Source organism: Hevea brasiliensis, chromosome 17 (genome assembly GCF_030052815.1).
Source record: "Hevea brasiliensis isolate MT/VB/25A 57/8 chromosome 17, ASM3005281v1, whole genome shotgun sequence".
In the NCBI taxonomy this organism is placed as follows: domain Eukaryota; kingdom Viridiplantae; phylum Streptophyta; class Magnoliopsida; order Malpighiales; family Euphorbiaceae; genus Hevea; species Hevea brasiliensis.
In genome coordinates, this window is record NC_079509.1 from 2997835 (window position 1) to 3022134 (window position 24300).

General features: G+C 29.8%; 2 protein-coding genes and 1 long non-coding RNA gene across 3 annotated transcripts; 2 read left to right on the top strand and 1 right to left on the bottom strand.

The window, feature by feature from the left end:
* Positions 1-188: 188 nt before the first annotated feature.
* Positions 189-2134, bottom strand: LOC110666205 (uncharacterized). Its single transcript, XR_002497115.2, has 4 exons — positions 1932-2134; positions 867-1031; positions 629-738; positions 189-364 (listed from the first exon to the last, which is right to left on the bottom strand). It is a non-coding gene; the product is annotated as an uncharacterized LOC110666205 (long non-coding RNA).
* A 501-nt stretch (positions 2135-2635) lies between these two features.
* On the top strand, positions 2636-3205 carry LOC131175542 (uncharacterized). Its single transcript, XM_058140105.1, has one exon. The coding sequence runs from the start codon at positions 2756-2758 to the stop codon at positions 3122-3124; it is 369 nt and encodes a 122-aa protein (XP_057996088.1). The 5' UTR covers positions 2636-2755; the 3' UTR covers positions 3125-3205.
* A 297-nt stretch (positions 3206-3502) lies between these two features.
* Positions 3503-5847, top strand: LOC110666169 (putative RING-H2 finger protein ATL21B). Its single transcript, XM_021826571.2, has 2 exons — positions 3503-4294; positions 5267-5847. The coding sequence occupies exons 1-2, from the start codon at positions 3583-3585 to the stop codon at positions 5701-5703; spliced, it is 1149 nt and encodes a 382-aa protein (XP_021682263.2). The 5' UTR covers positions 3503-3582; the 3' UTR covers positions 5704-5847.
* Positions 5848-24300: the final 18453 nt, after the last annotated feature.

Consider the following 24300-nt stretch of genomic DNA (forward strand, 5'->3'; position numbering starts at 1 on the left):
TTTTTAATAATTTTGACAAATTACGTTCCTTTTGAACATCTTTTAAATAAACATTTAAATTGTCTAAAATTTAAACTATTTAAAAGTTAATTTTAAAAAATTTTATTGAATTAATTATTAATATTTAAATTAATTTATAAATTAAAAAATATATATTTTTTAAATTACCAATCCAAATATCTTGTGAATGCTTAAATGATCCTACTTGGTTGTTCTTGTTTAATTGGAACAAGAGTGGGATTTTTGGGATAGCATGTAAATTATGCAAGAAGCTACAAACTGCAGCTATGCTCTGCTGCGTATCTAGATTTGCTCTCTATCAGAATTTCACTTTTAATTTGGAGCAATCCTCGTGGAACTTCACCTGCAAATGCGGAAAGCTCATCAAATGGTAAATCACCTAAGTTTTGGAAAGAGTTTTCCATCATCAAATATAACAAGTGAAACCAAAATAAAATTTTATGATCAAGCCATTGGCCAGTCCCACCTCAAATTCATGGCTTAGATTTCGTGTTCCAGCAGATGTATTCAAACGGCAGAAAACCATTTCTCAAGAAAAACTTGAAGGTGGTGATGTGATTTTTATCATCGGGTTAAACATAGCCAATTGGATTATTCACAAATTTACCTAATGGTTTTCCTTGGTCTTGTGTTTACACTTGGAAAAACGCACTGAAGAAATGACTTGAGGAATTCTTTGGCATCATATCAAAATAAATGAAGTACAATAATAGTTGCCTGGAATCAAATAAAAATGCAAAAAATTCGTTCAGATTCTCATTTTATGGTAATTCCAGTGTTCCCAAAAAATTCTGAATCTAGAAACATGAACTTTGACTAGGGAAGAAAAAAGATGCTATGCATACCAGAATGGCCTCTATTTCTCTCTCATAGACTGGCGTGTGCTTAGGCTGAAGAGAAGCTTTGCCTCCGAAAGCAGTGTTAGGGGTGGTGCTGCTACATCTGACCTTGATATTGAAAACTGATTAACTCTTTGCTACTTGATGCTGCTTGAGTTTCAGAAATGGAACCTATGCATGACAAAAGCGTGATTCTTCTTAACTATGCAAATATTAATGAAAATTGTGAGGTGCTGCCAACAAAAATCACAATTTTTTTTTTTTTGCTCCTTGTAACGATCAGCTGAAATTAGAAATTTAAGAAAAACTCATTTCTGTTTTATTAGTACAACAGATTGGTTTATATGAACATAATGCATTTAAAGAATTACTCTTGCCCATCACTTATTTGGCAAAGAAACTGCTCTCTAAGAGTGTATACAAATAAAATTTAAGGATTAGGCAAAACAAATTAAACACCTCAAGTTCAAAGAAAGCCAAAGCCTCAAATATACAGGTACAACAAAAGCATTTAGAGCTACATTAAGTAAACCCTAATATCACTTGCACAGATAAGAATGCAGCAAGAATGCAATTTGCTGCGGCCATCATTATAAATACATTTCTACACATGCAGTAAAACTTTTATCCTTCAAAGATAATAAAGAACAGATTCGAACAGCAATGAAAATCAGAAATACTTCCAAGATAATATTCGGAGGTGTGCGCAATCTGTTGATTGATGCACGTCCAGATTGTAGCATCACCTCCCCTGTAGCTTAACATTTTCCCAAAAACGTCCTAGCCCTGTAGTTCCCTTAAGTTATATCATGTAATTTCTCATAAGCACAGTTATGTTAAGCTGTGAACTGCAATTTTTTTTTTTTAATGTTTATGTTTCTTTTCTGCTTTGGAGCTCTAACATGTCTTCCATGGCTTTTAATTCTTTTAAGCACCATGTAAATAAAGTCCATATCCTTGTTCATGGGTTTTACATATTAAATCAAAATTTAATGCATACAAACAGAAAAGCATAACCAAAAGGGGCGATCAATTAAAAAGAAAAAGATGTAAAGAACAGATAAATGACACCTGAGCATGAAGATTTCGCGTGTCTTCGAGGGAATTTAATGCCTGGAATTGTCCTCCGGCCATTTCTTCTCTTCCAACTTACCTTCTCTCGTTCTTTAAATTCCGCAATGTCTAGAAAGATATCAAACACTTGCATTTAGAAAAAAAAAAACCCTAGCTCACATATTCGGCTGTGGCCCGATTTCAGCATTTATGCTTACCCACAAATTTTGGAATAAATTTTAATAATTATATTTGAGCTTATCTTAATCGTAATATTATAACTTTTTAATTTAAAAATATAATATAAAATATCATTAATTTTTAAATTTTATATAATAAAATTTTTTCAACATTTAATCATTAATTTTTCAATTAGAAATTAATTTTATCAGTTTTAATATGAAATTTAATTAATATATATTTTTTTTAAATTATGTATAAATTAAATTATTTTTTTATAAATAAAATAATTTTTTGTGTAAAAAAAATAAAAAAAAATATTAATTAAATACTGTATGAGAGCTATTCACATTAATTTTTAACTAAAAAATTAATAATTAAAAATTAAAAAAATTTTATTATATAAAATTTAAAAATTTAAAAAATTTTATATTATATTTTAAAATTAAAAAATTATACTGCAATAACTATATAAATTTAAGGCGATTATTAAAATTTATCCACAATTTTTTAGAAGTTGGACTTTCCAGTCGAAACGACACCGAAGCAAAAATTAATGCCAAGTGGTAAACGTAGCCGGCTTCCACGTCGGTCTGCTTTCGCCCGTTGAAGTTTTGTGTAGGCGGTGATGGGGTTCTCCTTTCGCAGAGAAAGAAGAAACGATGGCGAGAAGCAATCTTGGCTTTCTTTTTTCATCATCCTTGTTAAACTCCTCCAACCCCAAATTAGCAGTGCCCTACATCGGATCGGCGCCAGTGAATCTTTCCGCTTTCAACTCGTTGAGTCGATTCATAAGCTCTTTGGGTCAACAACAGCAACAACAATCTGAAGATGGCCTAAAAAATGGAGGAGGAGACAAAATCAAGCAGAATCCTGAAACCGAAAGCGAAGAAGAAGAAGAAGAAGATAAGGATGGAGTCTATGTGAATAAAGAGACTGGCGAGATCGGCGGGCCCAGAGGACCGGAGCCCACTCGATTCGGCGATTGGGAGCGAAACGGCGCTGCTCTGATTTTTGAGCGTGTAAGATGAGAGTTGTTGTGTTGCGTGTATCTTTCGTTTGTTTATATTATAACTCTGAAATAAAGAATTAGAGCTTCTGATCAGAAACAATTGTTTGTGGGTTTTTTCATTTTCTTTGCATTGTAAAACTAAAAGCTGCCATATTTGAATTGCCAAGATCATACTAGTCCACTACCTCCACCGTTTTCATCCCTGTTCCCTAGCACAGCTCACAGTGACATATTCGCATATGAATAAAAAAATTCTTAACCACTGCGTCTGTCGTTTATGCGGCAGTAATCAGTACAAGCAGGATGAACTATTGGCTTGGGGTTGACTTCGTTGAAACTTGAAAAAGGTTATTGCATTGTATTGGCTGTGGTTTCCAAGGTCCAACCTGACGTGACATCAAGTGGAGCCGAGGCCGAGTCCTGCGCTATATATTCAAATGTTTCCATTTGTTGAAGCTAGAGCTGCTTCTCATATGAATGAAATTCTTGTCAAACAAAATGCTCATTTCCTCCTCCTCCTCCTTTTTTTTCTCCTTCCTGCAGATCGTTGATAGCCAAAATCCTTGCCTCAGCGCTGTTTGTGCTAGCAATGAGCCACTCATCCGATTTCCTTTCCGGCTTCAAAACCGCCAATTCAAGTCTTGTGGGTATCCAGGTTTCGATTTATCCTGCGATACTAGCACCAACCGGACACTACTACAGCTACCATTTTCAGGGAAATTCAGCGTCCAAGCTATAGATTACGCCACCCAAGAAATATGGATTAACGACCCCAACAACTGTCTCCCGGAGCGAATTCTCTCTCTTAATCTCTCTGGTTCTTCCTTCGCCGGCCTTTTCTATCGAAATTTTACCTTCTTCAATTGTTCCTTGTCTGATTATACCAAGTATCCGCTGAACCCGATTGTTTGCCTTAGCGGCGGCTCCACACATACAATTTTTGCGACGTCCTCTTTAAAAGATATTAACCTTTTGTCACAACCATCATTTTCCTGTGGTTCATTTGCAAGCAAGGAGGTTCCAGTGGAGTGGCCATTTTATGGGCAGATACTATCCTCGGACCTCAGTGATGATCTCCGTCTCACTTGGGGTGCACCCTCGTGTGGAAAGTGCGAGTTGCGTGGTGGACATTGCGGTCTCAAGAGTAATTCTACACCTGAAATCGTGTGCTTCAATCCTTCTCGACGCGGTACCATATCTTTTCTTTGATATACCTTACGTGGTCAAGTCTTTCTTTAATTTGTTTTGTTTCTTAAGTTTCTCCTTATTTGACTGAAAGATTGTAATGCAACCAATTTTCAAATTAGTGAACTAATTTATACAAATTCTTTTTTTTTAAAAAAAGGGATATATCATAGTTTTTAATGAATTTTTTAATTTTTCTTTCATTTTTAGGAAGCCTACTTGAATATTATAAGTGAAATTGCAGATTCATTTCTTTATCGATCCGATTTTATATTTTTTAAGATGAAAAAATATAAAAAAAAAAACTCCAACTTCTAAAAATTTATGTATAAGGGTTTATTCATATATTACCATCTTTGTGATTTTTCATTTCTAAACATCATATATGTTAATTATATTTTTATCCACTAAGTTAAGAAATTTCTAGTAACAAAATACAAAAACAGTAAAGAAGCTGTATATGAATGATGGGTGTGGTTTTTCTTCATTGACTATAATAATCATGTTATGATGATTTACATTTTCTTTAGCAAAATGTTATAGTTTAATCATAGTGATGGGAAGGGAGCCCCTAAAGATAAGTGTTGATTACGTGTATATATATATCTTCGATATATTGGATCAATAACAAAATAAGTTGACTCATTCGTAATTCCTCATATAAAGTGCTTTTAACCCTTTTCCAATTTGTAATCATGGCTTGTTGGGTTGTTTTTGATATTCTCGCACTTCACAATGTGGACATATTGGTAGAGTAGCATTGGTCACTCGGTTTAGATGAATACGTGATACCATCAATCTTAAATAATATAAGAAATCGTAATCTCAAATTAGTTGGATCGATTATATAAATTCTTTTTACCATTGAGGGTTTGAGATTCATAGTTGTCGAAGAGAACTGTGCCTTCCTTTTTTTCATCATGCAGTTATGCTATAATTGTGTTGATATTGTGGTACTAAAATGGTATGAGGCCAGGAATTCCAAGAAGTGCGCGTTACATGATGATTATAGGAGCAGGAGTACCTTTGGCGTTATGTGTGCTGGGTATAGTATGCTACCTATGTAGCAGGATCAGGCACTACGCTGCAGGAAGAAGAAGCCATCCTTTCCTAGAATTTTCTTTCATGGTGAATCCACAACCCACATTGATCAATGCAGGAGGCCTAGATGGTCCCACCATGGAATCGTATCCCAAAATAGTACTTGGAGAGAGCCGACGATTGCCCAAGCCTGGGGACAACACTTGCTCAATATGCTTGTCAGAGTACAACCCGAAGGAGACGCTTAAGTCTATTCCAGAATGCCACCATTGCTTCCATGCTGATTGCATTGATGAATGGCTTCGGTTGAAAGCTTCCTGTCCCATTCGCCGGAATTCCCCTGAGCTGTTGCCTCCCTCTCAACCTCCATGACCATTTCATTGCATTGAAATTTTTTTTTTCTTTTCTTTTTCCAGTGAAATATTTGTATATTTAAAATTTTTACAAGTTACAGTTTTTTTTTTCCTTACTAATTTGATATAAGGCTTAATTACTATTGCAGAAATTTTTTTTCCATTATTACTCTTCAAGTGGAAAGCACCAATTTATATATATATATATAAAGCAGAGTGGTGTTCCTCTGGTGTTACCACATAAGATTCTAAAACTATTATATTTATACCACATGATAATATTTAAAGTAATCAAATTTTCTGCTAAATGGCAATGCCAAGTGACAATATTAAATTGAATTTATTACTAGTAATTTTTTTTCTTATCTCATTTGTCAATTTTATTGATAGCAATTTTTTCCCCTTATTTAATTTTTAAATTATAATCCAAATTTAACATTTTACTGCCTAAATACACATAAAAAAGATCTTCAATATGTCTAAATATATATATTTTCTTTTTTATCAATATCAAAGTTTAATTTCTTGAGTACAATAAATTAAGAGAATAATATTTTATTCTTTGTGATCCAAATTTTATCATTTATGAATTGTAGTGATTCTTCAAACTTGAAATAAGGTAAAAAAGTCACTGCAGGTCATGTGTCTTCATTTGGAGGTTGTACCATAAACATATTATTAGATCAGCACTATAATCTCAAATTTACAAATCAAACACTAGGAAGATACATCATAAGATTTACCTTAACAAATAAAATATGCCTCCCATAGTATTAAAAATAAATAAATAAATAAATACAATTTTTGTTTAACTAGCATTAGAATAGAATGATCCTATTTTTGCAAAAGAACAAGCCCAAAAAAACAATCTTCTTAGTAAGAAAGGTTTTTCATATTCTTTGAAAATAAAGTTGAAATATTTTTCTTTTTAGAGAAATTAAGTAGAAAATCAACAATCCCAACAAGAAACAGAGCACAGAACCGAGTATAACCAAGTCAAATGAAAAAAAAATATAGCAAAATTACCATAAAAAGTGACAAAAGAAGTGGAAATAAATAAAAAAATCACAATGAGGATTGTCATTTTAAAGCAAAACACTAATAAAATGAAGGAGAAGAAAAAAAGAATGGTAACTACAAAAAAAACTCTGCCTTGGAGACTTAATTTTTTCAGTATTTTTCTAAAAAGTTTAAATATATAATTATTATATAACTTCTAAATTTAAATTTCTTTAATTTTTTTTAAAATAAAAGATAAACATTAAATTTTATTTATATTTTCTAAATAGTTTTAATTAAATTTAATTTTCTTTAAAATATCTGTTCTAAATTAGAATCAATAATCAAAGATATTTGAATATTTGTGAGAAATTTATAATTAATTTTTTTAAAAGATGTCTAATTATTAAAGGTTATTTAAAAAAAAGATCAAAATTAAATTTTATCTATATTTCCTAAATAGTTGTAATATATAATTATTATATAATCTAATTTTCTAAATATAATTCTTAATTAATATGATATTTCAAATTTAAATAATGAAAAATTATTAATTACTATAATTAGGTTTAATTTCCTTTAAAATATATGTTTAAAATTAGAACTAAGAATCATGAGATATTTGAATTTTTTTTAGAAATTAATGATAAAAATTTTCATTAGGTGTAATTTCCTTTAAAATATATGTTAAATTAAAATCAGAAATCATGGGATGTTTGAATTCTTGTGAGAAATTAATGATTGAAATTAATTATTGAAATTTTAAAGGTAATTAATCTTCAATTAAAAAAAAAAAGATTAACATTAAATTTTATTTATATTTTCTAAATAGTTTTAATTAAATTTAATTTCCTTTAAAATATCTACTCTAAATTAAGACCAAGATTCTTGGTGATTAATATATATATATATACCCCATAATTAGGTTTAATTTTCTTTAAAATATATGTTTAAAATTAAAATTAAGAATCATGAGATATTTGAATTTTTTTGAGAAATTAATGATAAAAATTTTCATTAAGTTTATTTTCTTTAAAATATGTACTCTAAATTAAAATCAGGAATAGGGGATATATTTTTAATTATATATTAAATGATATATATATAATGAATTATGGAAAAATGAAATGAAATAAAAATTTATTTTCATACTTATGGTAAATAGGAAATTTATATCAATATTTAATTTTTATTTTTTTATATTTTTTATAGTATATTAATAAATAATTAATATTATTACTTTGGTTAATATTAATTATGTTATATTGTTTTATTATCATTTAGAAAAATTAATTAATGATATAATTTTTTAAAATTATGATTAAGTTATTAATTCCCTAACCATGTGTATATAAGTTACAAATTATTTACTTAGTTATTACTTTAATATTGTAATAAGTAGCTATTATTATTATTATTATTATTATTATTATATAGAAATCTCAATAGGAAAAACTCTTTTATATATATATATATATATATATATATAGAGAGAGAGAGAGAGAGAGAGAGAGAGAGAGAGAGAGAGAGAGAGAGAGAGAGAGAGAGAGGTTATATTTAATAATTATATTAATTAATATAATTAATTATTATCATTACTATTATCATTAATTATTTTTACTATTACCATTATTATCACAATTTTTATGGTTAACTAACTAAAAATATTAGACATATTTAATAATTTTATAAAATTTTCATTTAATAATTCTTAAATTTTTAATTATTTCATTTAATTATAAAAATTTAAGAATTATATATATCTTAAAATTAATAAAATAATTTAAAATTATGCTGTGAAAGTAGTCACATGATGTTAAATACTTTGCTTTCTTTCTCTTTCTCTTTTATATATATAGTTAAATACTTACTTTAATATTATTTTATTTTTATTTATCTTATTTTATTATTCACTTAATAAAGACATATTTTCAACTGTATATTGAATGCTATATAAAATAAATTGTAGAAAAATGAAATAAAATAAAAATTTATTTTCATAGTTATGGTAAACAATACATTTACATTAATATTCAATTTTCATTATTTTTTGATATTTTTATAGTATATTAATAAATAATTAATATTATTAATTTAGTTAATATTAATCATGTTATGTTATATTATTTTATTATAATTTAGAAATTAATTAATGATATAATTTTTATAAATTATGATTAAGTTATTAATTCCCTAATTATATATATATGTAAGTTATAAATTATATAATTATTACATTTTAATATTACAATAAGTAGCTATTATTATTATTATTATTATTATTATTATTATTATTATAAATATCTAGAAAATTGTAATTTAATTAGAGATAGGAAAAACTATGAGTTAATCATATTAATTTATTAATTATACTCAATGAATACACATATGTTCATTTATGTATATTCTATGTTCGCTTTCTGATAAAGAGGTTGTTTAGATTTTATAAAACAAATTCAAGAAGAGATAGGATTTTAAATTTGTTACATTTATAGCAAGTAGTAATTTTTAATTAAATTTATTGATAATAATTTTTCTATATTTCTTAAACAGTTATAATATATAATTATTGTATAATTTTATTTTTAAATACGACTCTTAATTATTTTAATATTCTAAATTTAAATAATAGGTATTCATTACTAAATATAATTGTCATTCATTACAAGTTTCTTACATTTTAATTTGAAAAGTCAAAGGCAATTATTTAAAGGAAAGTTAAATACTTTTGAACACATTTACTACAATTAAATTTAATATTTAATTACTAATAATTTGACAACTCAAGATATTTAATTTTAAAATTCAACTAATATTATAATGATTATCCAATTATTACTACAATTAAAAGTTTAATTTCCTTTAAAATATCTGTTCTAAATTAAAATAAAACATTTTTTTATTTTTTATGAGAAATTAATGATTAATTTTTTTTAAACATGTCGAATTATTAAAGATAATATTTAACATTAATTTTTAATTTTTTAAAGGAGAAAAGTCAACATTAAGTATTTTCTATATTTTTTAAATAGATGTTATATAATTAATAAATATAATTATTACATATTATCATGTTCATAATTTTTAATTTAAAAAGTCAATTACATTGCAGTAAAATCAAAACTTATATTTACTTTGAAGAAAAATTAATATTTTAAATTTTTTTCTCTTCCTTTTATGCATTTAATAAATTTTAATTTACTTTAATTTAATATTATTATTATTATTATTATATATCAATAATAATTTATGACCATTAAAAAAAATTATGACTATTAAGTTTATTGATTTGAGAGTAATTATTAACTAATTTGATTAAAATTTATTACTAATATTTTAAAATTTTAAATAGTAATATTAAAATATTTTTAATTAAAAAATAATATATATATATATATATAAATATATATAACCGTGCATAACACGGGTTATTCCATTAGTTTATTGCAAAAAAATGAATTACGTAACACTGCAAATGTTGAGAAATTTAATTACAAGTTTACAAATTTAATTTTATATAATTTAATATAGCAACCACAATAACCAAGTTTTAATTTTAATTTAAAATTAATAATATATATTTATTTAAGTTGAATAATAATAAATAAATTGGTGAGGTTGGGAAAGATAGTGGGCTACTAATGTCCATGTTGAAGCCCATCCTTATTTCTCAGTGGGCTCGAGGGAATCAACATTCAAAACAGCGCTTTGTATATTGGATTTTTTTTTTTTCTATGAGCTTGTTGATGTTTTGTTATTTAGATTAAGTTATTCATACTAGAAATTATTGAAAACAAATTAACATCTTAAAATTAATTTTTTATGAGATGAATTATTTATAATAATCATTAAAATACTATTAACAAATAAAAGTCATATTTATAGGCAAGAAAAATTACATCTTGAAAGACTCGGTCAATTCTAACGTACGCAGTGAAATTAAGACCTACCAAAAGTGTAATGAATGAGACTCTATCTCATGGCAATGAATGAGACAGAGAGGTGGCACGTGTCCAAATTAGGACCTACCAAAAGAGCCATCACTAATTAGCAATAGAGGTGTATAATTACTATAAACAAAAAATAATCGTTTGTGTCACACCTTACCTCTCTGTAAGGCATAACATGATCCCGTAGAATACCTAATGAACTACCGAACTTCACCTACCGATAACTCATTAAGTAACCTACAAAGGATTTTAAAACAATTTTCTTATTTTTGATAAGTGGTGAGCATTTCTAATAAGTATTTTAAACATATAATTAAGTTGAAAGTTAGTTGGAAATTTTAGCCCATTTTATTTTTCCGTAAATTTTATAAAAATTTTGACAGAGTTACCTCTGTATTTTGAGAAAACAGTTCTTCAAATACCTGTAAAAAGCACTTCTAAAAATTTTCTCAACAACTGCTTCAATTTCATATGCAATCTCAATCAAGTTCTCAACACATTTATCAACTTTCAATTTCAAATCCACTATCCAATGATCATCAAAATACTAACAATCCATTTCATTCAAATTAAATAAAATAGTTCCATTCATATTTCGTTAGAAACAAAACAATTTAAATAGATCATTATAAAATTTACATTAAGAGAATTTCAAACTACAATATATATTACAACTTTATACAAATTTTATACAACTGCTCGAGACCCATTTTTACATGTCCATACATTTATGTGCAATATATACATCAAAAGAAATATTTACAATTAGGGTATAAATTATACCCGAAGACTTTAGGCTGAATGATCCTCAATCTTTAGCAATCACGCTTCCTCTAGTTCTCAGATTCATGACAAGAATAAAGCTATCGCTGAGTACTAGGACTCAGTGGTGCACAACATACTAAAATAATCTTTATGCAAAAATAAAATCACATTTATTCAAAAATTTGACTAAACATGAGCATTAAACACAAAACATAAATTATGAGATTTTAATGCAAACCACGTTCATTTCGAAGTATCAAAACACATTTCATAAAACCCACAGTTAGATCATGCCATTCGAAACAAATAAAATCTCAATAGCTAGAGGCTAAAGAGAAATCACATTACAAGGCTAGCTAGCTCAAATATATGGATATCCATTCACATTCTCTTCTACTGGCACACCTCAATACTTCTCCAGAGAAGGAATCAAAATTCGAAACTAATTACCCCCACTAGTCGTGCTAGTGAGGTGTTCAAATATATGGTCATGATACTGTGGTTTCAAAACTTATCTTAACAATTTGCTAAACATTGCTATTTCAAATATACACAATAACTTTCACAGTTTTAATCAAAACATCATAAATAATGTCACAAATAAACTTTCAACAATTCCAAATCACAAGTAAAATACATATTTCGTTCACTTTATCAATGAATTTTAAAGCATGGAGATGTTGTGCACAAACCTCAAGCGAGTCGTCCCTTAGCCTCGACTCGGTTCCTCGGGTTCCTTCCCGATATTATTTTCAACTGAAACACATAATTTTACAATGTTTCAGTACTAGAACTTAACACAAATCCAAAATAAATTTAGCTTCACATTTACCTAGTTCTAACGTGTTAAATTCGACATTCTCGAAATTTTTGTGTTTCGGGTTACTATTCACTATACTATTCAAGTCAAATAGTTGACTTTCTAAGGCTTAATAGGTATGGGAACTACAACTTCACCCACATAACACATTTTGATCATTAAATTTGTTGGTTTTGGTCATTTTCTCAAAGCTTAAATCCTTTTGGCCAAATTGTCAAATTTTCAGTTTTGGTGCTCCAAGTTGCACTGTTCCATTGGCCCTTTTACTGTTGGAATTTGGCAAAACTTCCTTCATAGAAAATGTTCCTTATTGTCTTAAGTGTATTCTCATTTTTGGATCACCCCAATTGAAGTTTTGTAGCTCAAGTTATAGCCAAAATACTATTACTGTTCACGTGCACTGTTCATGCTGCAATTTAGGTTCTGACAGATTTTTTATCCAACTTCATTCAATAATTTGATCAAGTTAAGTCCATAATTTGGTCTAATTTCCTTCATACGAAATGTTCTACTATGTCTTAGGTTTCCATCGGTTCAAGAATCGCCTAAATCGGAGTTTTCTAGAGAGAGTTATAGCCATTGGAACTTTACTGTTCAAATGGAAATCTGCAGTTTTGCAGGTTCAGTAACTCAACTTTGCTCAATCATTTGATTAGGTTAATGGCATAATTTGGGTTGGTGTTCTTCATGAAAGTTTTAGATCTATATCTTATCTAATTACTGGTAAAATTTCAGGTCATTTTGACCTTTCTAGCTCGAGTTATGACCAAATGAACAATTACTGTTCATTTGGTCAGTTTGTGCAGTGGCAGCCTGCTCTCATTTCACTTTGGTCAATTGGTTCACTAAGTTTTGGTCAGTTTTTGGCCATGGTTCCTCAATGAAAATTGTGCTATTTTATGTCTATTTTCATCCCCAATTGGTGGCATATCAATTGGACTTGTAAAATTTCCGTTTTGGTCCTTCAAAGTTGGCTTGGTCATGCTGCTACGAATTTAACTTTCATTCTCACAATTTCCACACATCTCTTTTGGTCATTATTGACCATTTTTCATCTCACAATAGACCAAAGTCATCATTTAAGCATTTCTCCAAAATTTGGTTCACAAACCCTAACATTCAAACCCTTACTCATTCATCTCATGCATTTAACTACATTTAATGGTTTTAATGCTAATCATTCAACTAAGTAAGGTTTCTTAACTCATTCAAAACCCTCAAGCCATACAATTGATATCCCCTCTTCAAGCTAGCCGAATTTCAGCAATGGTCCTTCCCCCATATTTTTATTTCATTTCATAAATTCTAAGCTTATTTCAACCACTAATTATGCATTTAAATGGAAAAATAAGGAGTTTAATATACTAACCTCAACTTAAAGCTTCAAATCTCTCTCTTAGCCCTTCTTTCCTCTTGTAGTCTTCTTCTCAAATTATAATAACAAGCTCTAGGGAGTATTTTAAGGGGGTTATTAGGATCAAGTGGAGAGATTAAAGCTTGAGTGCAAGCTTTAATGGAAAATTTTCATGGAGGGAATATGGGGAAGATGGGGCGGCAAGATGGAAGGAAGAAGAAGTGATTTTTACTTTTTTTTTTCTTTTATTTTCTTTATTTATTTTAGTTATGGAAGACCACAAAATTTCCAATTAATTAATTAAATTAATTAGTTTAGTTATGGCATCATGCATGAGGTCATGCATGATGTCATCACCTTTTTACTTTTTGATTTTTCCTTTTTTTTTTTCTATTTTTCTATTAGTTCGTTAATTTAATTCTCGATTCTGAAATTTTCTTTTCTCCAATTTTATTTGACAGTTAGGTCAGGAGTCAGCTCTCGGGGTCAATTGACCAAATTGCCCATCGCCGGTTCATCCCGGTTTGCAAATAATTCCATATTTCTTTCGGTTCCCTGACCTAATTATTTGACTGACTTAACAGTTCTTTTCGTGATTTTCTTTTTCACTGTGTCCATAAGAGTCCTAAGGACCGCGTCACTACTTTTTACGGTTCAAATTTGAGTTTAAAATGACTTCGCAATGCTCTCGAGGAGGTCACCCATCGCTGTGACTCTCGGCTCGTTTAACTTCTTATGTTCTGTTTTTCTTGTTTATACTTAACTAATTGAACATTACTAATTATTTGTGTTTATAGCTTCTCTAATTGTCTTAAGTGTGGTTCTAATCCCCTTAATTATCCGACCGACACCGTCACGAATAATGAAATCTACCAGTTATGCAAACGGGTGTTACAATTCTCCCCCCCTTAAAATAAATTTCGTCTCGAAATTTTACCTGGTATCAATCTCTGAACAACTGTGGGTGCTGTCTCCTCATGTCCTCCTCTCGTTTCCAAGTAGCCTCCTGGTTCGAATGATGGTTCCACAGTACTTTTACCAACGGTATTTGCTTGTTTCGTAGCTGCTTCACCTCATAAGCCAGAATCTTTATGGGTTCTTCTTCATATGTGAGGTCTGGATTTACTTCAATTTCCTCTACTGGTAGTACATGAGATGGGTCTGATCGATACCTCCTCAACATAGACACATGGAAGACATTATGTATCTTTTCCAACTCGAGGTAGTGCCAACCGATATGCCAAATGAACAACTCTTACCATAACCTCATATGTCACAATGAAACGAGGACTCGTTTCCTTTCTGTCGAATCTCATAATTCTCTTCCAAGGAGAAACCTTGAGGAAAACTTTCTCACCCACTGCATACTGAATATCCCTTCTTTTCAAATCAATGTAGGACTTCTGACGGTCTGATGCAGTCTTAAGTCGACCTCTAATCACCCTGATTTTCTCTTCAGTTTGCTGAACGATTTCAGGTCCAATCATCTTTCTTTCACCCACGTCATTCCAACACAACGGGGTTCTACATTTCCTGCCATACAAAGCTTCATATGGAGGCATCCCAATGCTTGATTGGTAGCTGTTGTTGTAAGCAAACTCAATCAAAGGCAAGTGTATATCCCAACTACCCTCAAACTCAATCACACAAGCCCGTAGCATGTCCTCCAAGATCTGAATTACCCTCTTAGACCGCCATCATGCGTGGGTGGAATGCGATCTTGAAGTTCAATCTAGTTCCTAGGGCTCTCTGAAGACTACCCCAGAATCTAGAAGTGAACCTAGGATCTCTGTCTGACACGATGGATACTGGCACTCCATGCAGTCTTACAATCTCATTGATGTATAACTTGGCCAATCTTTCCAAACTATAATCCATCCGGACTGGCAGAAAATGAGCAGATTTAGTCAGTCTGTCAACAATGACCCAAACTGCATCATGACTCTTCTGTGTCCTCGGAAGTCCCATCACAAAATCCATCATTATTCTCTCCCATTTCCATTCTGGTACTGGTAGTGGATGTAACAACCCAATAGGTACTTGATGCTCTGCCTTCACTTGCTGACAAGTTAGGCATTTGGATACAAACTCTGCCACATCTCGTTTCATACCCATCCACCAGTAATGCTCCTTTAGCCCCCTATACATTTTTGTGCCACCAGGGTACATGGCAAAAGGAGATTCATGTGCTTCCTTTAAAATAATCTGCCTCAAATCAACATTATTAGGAACACACATTCTGCCCTAGTGTAATAGTAAACTATCATCTCTGATTGAGAACTCTGGTTTTTTGCCCTGTCGGACTTCTTCCAACAGCTTCTGATTCTTCTGATCATTCTGAGCAGCCATTCTAATATGATCAATCAACACTGGCTGTACATGCCATGCAACTGCTGTCTGCCCATTATCATTAATCTCTAAGCTGGCATGCAATGATCTTAACTCATGTACCAAAGACAAAGGAGTAACCCGTAGACTTGCCATAGTCTTGCGACTTAAGGCATCAGCCACAATATTAGCTTTCCCTGGCTGATAGTCTATCAGACAATCATAGTCTTTTATCAACTCTAACCATCTCCTCTGTCTCAAATTCAACTCTCTCTGGGTGCCCAAATACTTCAAACTCTTATGATCTGTATAGATATAGCACTTCTCCCCATACAAATAATGTCTCCAGATCTTAAGAGCAAACACTATAGCTGCAAGCTCCAAGTCATGTGTCGGATAATTCCTCTCATGCGGTTTTAGCTGGCGTGATGCATAGGCAATGACATTTCGATCTTGTATCAATACACAGCCTAACCCATTGTGAGAAGCATCACTATATACTGTATATTCTTTACCCAGAGTAGGTAAAGTCAGGACTGGAGCTTCAGTCAAACATCTCTTCAATTCATCAAAACTCACTGCATTTGTCCGTCCACTGAAATTTTACATCTTTTCTAAGCAGCTTGGTCAATGGAGATGCCAACATGGAGAATCCCTTCACAAATCTACGGTAGTATCCAGCTAAACCCAGAAAACTACGAATTTTTGTGACATTTTTGGGTGGCCTCCAATTAAGGACAGCTTCAATCTTACTTGGATCTACCTTAATACCCTCTGCTGATACTATGTGCCCCAAAAAGGATATCTCCTTCAGCCAAAATTCACATTTCGACAATTTGGCATATAGAGGTTTCTCTCAAAGTCTGCAGTACAATCCGCAGATGTCTATCATGCTCTTCTGCATTCCTCGAATAGACCAATATATCATCTATGAATATCACAACAAACTGGTCGAGGTATGGTCTGAAGATAGTGTTCATCAGATCCATGAAAGCAGCCGGAGCATTAGTTAACCCGAATGGCATGACTAGGAATTCATAATGGCCATAGCGGGTTCTGAAGGCAGTTTTGGCAATATCGCTCTTGTACTTTCAATCGATAATAACTCGATCTCGTGTCAATTTTGGAGAACACAGCTGCACCCCTCAACTGATCAAACAAATCATCAATGCGGGGCAATGGATATCTATTCTTTATTGTCACCTTATTCAACTGCTGATAATCAATGCACAAGCGGAGAGTGCCATCTTTCTTCTTAACAAACAATACCGCTCCTAAGGTGACACACTAGGGCGGATAAAGCCCTTGTCAAGCAATTCTTGCAATCGCACTTTCAACTCTTTCAATTCGCAGTGCCATTCTATATGGCGTTATGGAGATTGGGTCCACACCAGGCATAACATTAATCTCAAACTGCACCTCTCTTTCTGGAGGTAATCCTGGTAATTCATCAGGAAATACATCCAGAAAATCACATACAGTAGGAATGTCCCTTAGTGCTGGACTCCCCACTTGGGTGTCTATCACATGTGCCAAGTATGCTTCACACCCCTTTCTGATCATTCTTCTGGCTAGTGCAGCCGAAATGATGTTTGATGGCAGTAAATGCCTCTCCCCATGTATTACCACATCACCATACAGAGGGAGACCAAAAGTGACTGTCTTCAGTCTACAGTCAATCATGGCGTGATGCCTGGCTAACCAATCCATGCCCAAGATAATATCATACTCTCTGAAGGGCATTTCAATCAAGTCTGACAGGAAAACATGTCCTTGGATCACTAAAGGACAGTCTCTATAGATTCTGTTGACCCGAACCTCTTGTCCTAACAGACTAGTTACTAGCACTTCAAAACCCATTTGCACACATGGAACAGCAAGTGAACTGACTATGCTAGCACTAACATATGAATGGGTTGAACCCGGATCAAATAATACAAATACTTCTTGATCAGAGATAGAGAATGTACCAGCTACCACATCAGAAGTCTCAGCCTCTTCTCGCTGTCTCATTGTGTAGATTCTGGTTGAAGCACTTCCTTGTCCCGATCGACCAATCGTGCTCGATCGCTCAAGTAGTGCCTCTACCTCTACCTCTTCCTTTGCCAACTGACTGTGAACCTCTGAGAGCAGGACTCTGAATAGATCCCTTCGCAGTAGTAGGAGCTGGACTATATCTCGGAGCACTAGTACAGTCTTTAGCTATATGGCCCTTGGTACCGCAGTTAAAGCAGGCTCCAGTGGCCCAGTAGCACTCCCCCCTATGAATCTTGCCACAAGTCTCATAGGGCGGCGAATGTGAACCCTCGCCGATCACGACTGCACCTAGGGGTCTCCGCCCGCAGAATCGGCCCCTACCAAATCTCCCACCTCGACCCCTGCTGGGTCCACTAAACTTCTTCTTTTTCCCAGAAGTCCCACCAGAACTCGGCTCTACAGACTTTTCCCCCTTGTCTTTGTCTGATTTCTCAGCTTTCTCTGATTTTTCTTTCACTGGTGTTGCTTCTGATTCTATTCTTTCCAACTCAAGTGCTTGAGACATGAGCTCTGAAAAGTTGCTGTGTCAGAATCCCACAACTTGCATCCTTATGCTGGGCTTCAAACCCGTCTCAAATCTCTTGCATCTTGCCTTGCTGGTAGTAAGGAGACTCCCCGCATAGTGACTCAGGCGGGAGAACTCCCTCTCATACTCTGCCACCGATCGGTTTCCTTGTTTCAGACTCAAAAATTCTTGCAATTTCTGGTCAATATATGCATCTGGGATGTATTTTTGTCTGAATTCTCTAATGAAGTCATCCTGTGTCAACATCGTGGTTCACCAAGCCGTGGGGATGGTCTTCCACCAATCATACGCATCCCTGCAGATGGCGACACGCAGTACTCAAACTTCAGTTCATCTTGGCAATGTAGCTTCTAAATACTGGCCCATTCTTTCAAGCCATTGCTCGCCTCTAAAGGGTCCATCAGACTTTAAATTCTGCAGCCCCATACTTCAGTAATTTATCATATTGTCTGACTGGAGGCAGTGGTTGTGCCACAGGTGGTTGGGGTGGAGCTTGAGTAGGCATACCCCCAGCCATTTGTTGAAACATCGCAACCATCTGCTGTGCAAACTGTGCAGGGAACTGTGGCATTTGTGGGGCTGGTGGTGCTACCCACTAACATTCGGTAAAGCTGGGGCTTCCCCTTGTGCCTCAGCTTCAACAGACTGCTCAACTGAGCGATCCCCTTCTTCCATAACAGTCTGGAGTAGGGTATCTCCTGAACAAGTAACACGTGGAGATTTCCTTCCGTTAGTTCATATTCATGATGTAATGCACTGTATGTAACAATTATGGACATTGAGCAGTTGTACTTAATAAGAAAGACACAAATTTATATGTTAAAACATACTTCAAAAATTTGCTCTGATACCACTAAAACATGTCACACCTTACCCCTCTGTAAGGCATAACATGATCCCGTAGAATATCTAATGAACTACCGAACTTCACCTACCGATAACTCATTAAGTACCCTACAAGAGATTTTAAAATAATTTTCTTATTTTTGATAAGTGGTGAGCATTTCTAATAAGTATTTTAAACATGTAATTAAGTTGAAAGCTAGTTGGAAATTTTAGCCCATTTTATTTTTCCGCAAATTTTATAAAAATTTTGACAGAGTTCCCTCTGTATTTTGAGAAAACAGTTCTTCAAATACCTGTAAAAAGCACTTCTAAAAATTTTCTCAACAACTGCTTCAATTTCATACGCAATCTCAATCAAGTTCTCAACACATTTATCAACTTTCAATTTCAAATCCACTATCCAATGATCATCAAAATACTAACAATCCATTTCATTCAAATTAAATAAAATAGTTCCATTCATATTTCGTTAGAAACAAAACAATTTAAATAGATCATTATAAAATTTACATTAAGAGAATTTCAAACTACAATATATATTTCAACTTTATACAAATTTTTTACAACTGCTCGAGACCCATTTTTACATGTCCATACATTTATGTGCAATATATACATCAAAAGAAATATTTACAATTAGGGTATAAATTATACCCGAAGTCTTTAGGCTGAATGATCCTCAATCTTTAGCAACTCAGTCTGCTGCTTCTCTAGTCTCTGTATCTGTGACAGCAATAAAAGCTATCGCTGAGTACTAGGACTCAGTAGTGCACAAAATATTAAAATAATATTTATGCAAAAATAAAATCACATTTATTCAAAAATTTGACTAAACATATATCAAATTGATCCGAATTTGCGACAGTAGGGTCATTAATTCACAACACGATAGTCAATGCTGATAACGTTTGAAAGGGGCAAGAAACCATGCAAGTCTACCACTCGAAAGTTGAGAAACAACATCCTTCAATTTCAACCAAGTGAAAATTTGTGGAAGGTACAAGTTCAATAATCGACATCGTTGGATATATCAAATTGATCCGAATTTGCGACAGTAGGGTCATTAATTCACAACACGATAGTCAATGCTGATAACGTTTGAAAGGGGCAAGAAACCATGCAAGTCTACCACTCGAAAGTTGAGAAACAACATCCTTCAATTTCAACCAAGTGAAAATTTGTGGAAGGTACAAGTTCAATAATCGACATCGTTGGATATATCAAATTGATATCATTAATTCACAACACGATAGTCAATGCTAATAACGTTTGAAAGGGGCAAGAAACCATGCAAGTCTACCACTCGAAAGTTGAGAAACAACATACTTCAATTTCAACCAAGTGAAAATTTGTGGAAGGTACAAGTTCAATAATCTCTCTCTCTCTCTCTCTCTCTCTCTCTCTCTCTCTCTCTCTCTCTATATATATATATATATATATATATATATATATATATATATAAAGCAGAATGATATTTTTCTGGTGCTGTCACATAAGATTCTAAAATTATTATATTTATGCCACGTAGCAATATTTAAAGCAATCAAATTTTCTTCTGTATTGCCATATAGGATTCTAATATTATTACATTTATGTCGATGGGTAATATTAAATTGAATTTATTGCTAGTAATTTTTTTCCTTGTCATATATGCCAATTATATTAAATTAATATTTATTAAATTTTATATAATATTTATAGAATATTAATTTTCCATAATTTAATCTTTAATTTTAATTTAATATCCTATATAATTATAATATATAAATGTTATTTAATTTTTAAGTTATAATCCAAATTTAACTTTTTACTATATCTATATATATATCTATATATATATATATACAAAGTAGACAGGTTTTTCCTTGTGCTGCCATATAAAATTCTAAAATAATTATATTTATGTGATGTGGTACTATTTAAAGTAGTCAAATTTTCTTCAATACTAAGTGGTAATGTCAAGTGACAATATTAAATTGAATTTATTGTTAGCAATATTTTCTCCTTCCCACATATGTCAATTATATTAAATTAAATTTATTGCTAGTAATTTTTTCCCGTACCTCATTTGTCAATTTTATTGATAGTAATTTTTTTCTCTTATTTAATTTTTAAGTTATAATCCAAATTTACTTTTTAATGCTTAAATACACATAAAAATAATCTTCAATATGTCTAAATACACATTTTCCTTTTTATCAATATCAAAGTTCAATTTATTGAGTACAATAAATTAAGGGAATAATATTTTATTCTTTGTGGTCCAAATTCTATAATTTGTGAATTGTAATAATTCTTTAAACTTGAAGTGAAGCAAATAAGTCATTGCAAGCCATGTGTCTTCATTTGGAGATTATACCACAAACATATTATTAGATCAGCATTACAACCTTAAATTTACAAATCAAACACTATGAAGATCCATCATAAGATTCACTTCAACAAATAAAACATGCCTCTTATAGTATTAAAAGAAAAAACAAATAAATAAAGGCAATCTTTATTTAACTGGTATTAGAATAGAATGATCCTACTATTGCAAAAGAACAAGCCTAAAAAAACAATCTTTTTAGTAATTAAGGTTTTTTTGTATTCTTTAAAAATAAAGTTCAAATATTTTTCTTTTTAGAGAAATTAAGTAAAAACCATAAAGAGTAATAAAAAAAGTAAGAATCCAGAAAGAATCACAAGAGGAATTGTCATTTTAAAGCAAAACACTAATAAAATGAAGGAGAAGAAGAAAGAATGGTAACTACAAAAAAGACTCTGTTTTGAAAATCTAATCTTTTCATTATTTTTTTAAAGAGTTAAAATATATAATTATTATATAACTTCCAAATTTAAATATTTTTATTTTTTTTAAATAAAAGGTCAACATTAAATTTTATTTATATTTCCTAAATAGTTTTAATTAAATTTAATTTTCCTTAAAATATCTATTCTAAATTAGAACAAAAAATCAAGAAATTTGAATATTTGTAAGAAATTAATAATTAATTTTTTTTAAAAGATGTCTAATTATTAAAGGTTATTTAAAAAAAATCAAAATTAAATTTTATCTATATTTCCTAAATAGTTGTAATATATAATTATTATATAATCTAATTTTCTAAATATAATTCTTAATTAATATGATATTTCAAATTTAAATAATAAAACATTATTATTACTATAATTAAGTTTAATTTCCTTAAAATATCTATTTAAAATTAGAATCAAGAATCATGAGAGATTTAAATTTTTTTTTAGAAGTTAATGATAAAAATTTTCATTAAATTTAATTTTCTTTAAAATATATACTTTAAATTAAAACCAGGAATTATGAGATTTTTAAATTCTTATGAGAAATTAATGATTAAAATTTTAAAAGTAATTAATCTTTAATTTAAAAAAATGAAAGGTCAACATTAAATTTTATTTATATTTTTTAAATAGTTTTAATTAAATTTAATTTCTTTTAAAATATCTACTTTAAATTAGGACCAAGATTCTTAGTGATTAATATATATATATATATATATATATATATATATATATATATATATATATATATATATATATATATATATATATATATATATATATATATAAAATGAATTAAGGAAAAATGAAATGAAATAAAAAATTTATTTTCATAGTTATGGCAAATAGGAAATTTGTATCAATATTTAGTTTTCATTTTTTTATATTTTTTATAGTATATTATTAAATAATTAATATTATTACTTTGGTTAATATTAATTATGTTATATTGTTTTATTATCATTTAGAAAAATTAATTAATGATACAATTTTTTAAATTATGATTAAGTTATTAATTTCCTAATTATGCATATATAAGTTACAAACTATTTACTTAGTTATTACTTTAATATTGTAATAAGTAGCTATTATTATTATTATTATTATTATTATTATTATTATTATTATTATTATTATTATTATTATTATTATGTAGAAACCTTAATTTAATTAGATTTAGAAAAAATTCTTTATTTTATATATATATATATATATATATATATATAAAGAGGTTATATTTAATAATTATATTAATTAATGTAATTAATTATTATCATTACTATTACCATTAATTATTTTTACTATTATCATTATTATCACAATTTTATGGTTAACTAATTAAAAATATTAGACATATTTTAATAATTTTATAAATTTCTCATTTAATGATTTTTAAAATTTTAATTATTTTATTTAATTATAAAAATTTAAGAATTATATATATCTCTTAAAATTAATAAAATAATTTAAAATTATACTGTGAAAGTAGTCACATGGAATTAAATACTTTGCTTTCTTTCTCTTTCTCTTTTATATATTTAATAATTTTTAACTTACTTTAATATTATTTTATTTTTATTTATCTTATTTTAGTATTCATTTAATAAATACATATTTTTAACTGTATATTGAATGCTATATAAAATGAATTATGGAAAAATAAAATAAAATAAAAATTTATTTTTATAGTTATTGTAAATAATAAATTTATATTAATATTCAATTTTCATTATTTTTTGATATTTTTTATAGTATATTAATAAATAATTAATGTTATTAATTTAGTTAATATTAATCATGTTATGTTATATTATTTTATTATTATTTAGAAAATTAATTAATGATATAATTTCTATAAATTATGATTAAGTTATTGATTCCCTAATTATGTATATGTAAGTTACAAATTATATAATTATTACATTTTAATATTATAAGAAGTAGCTATTATTATTATTGTTATTATTATTATTATTACAAATGTCTAGAAAAACTTAATTTAATTAGAAATAGAAAAAATTAAGAGTTAATCATATTAATTTATTAATTATACTGAATGAATACACATATGCTAATTTATATATATTCCATATTCGCTTTCTGATGAAGAAATTGTTCAGATTTTATAAAATAGATTCAAAAAAATATAGAATTTTAAATTTATCACATTCATAGTAAGTAACAATTTT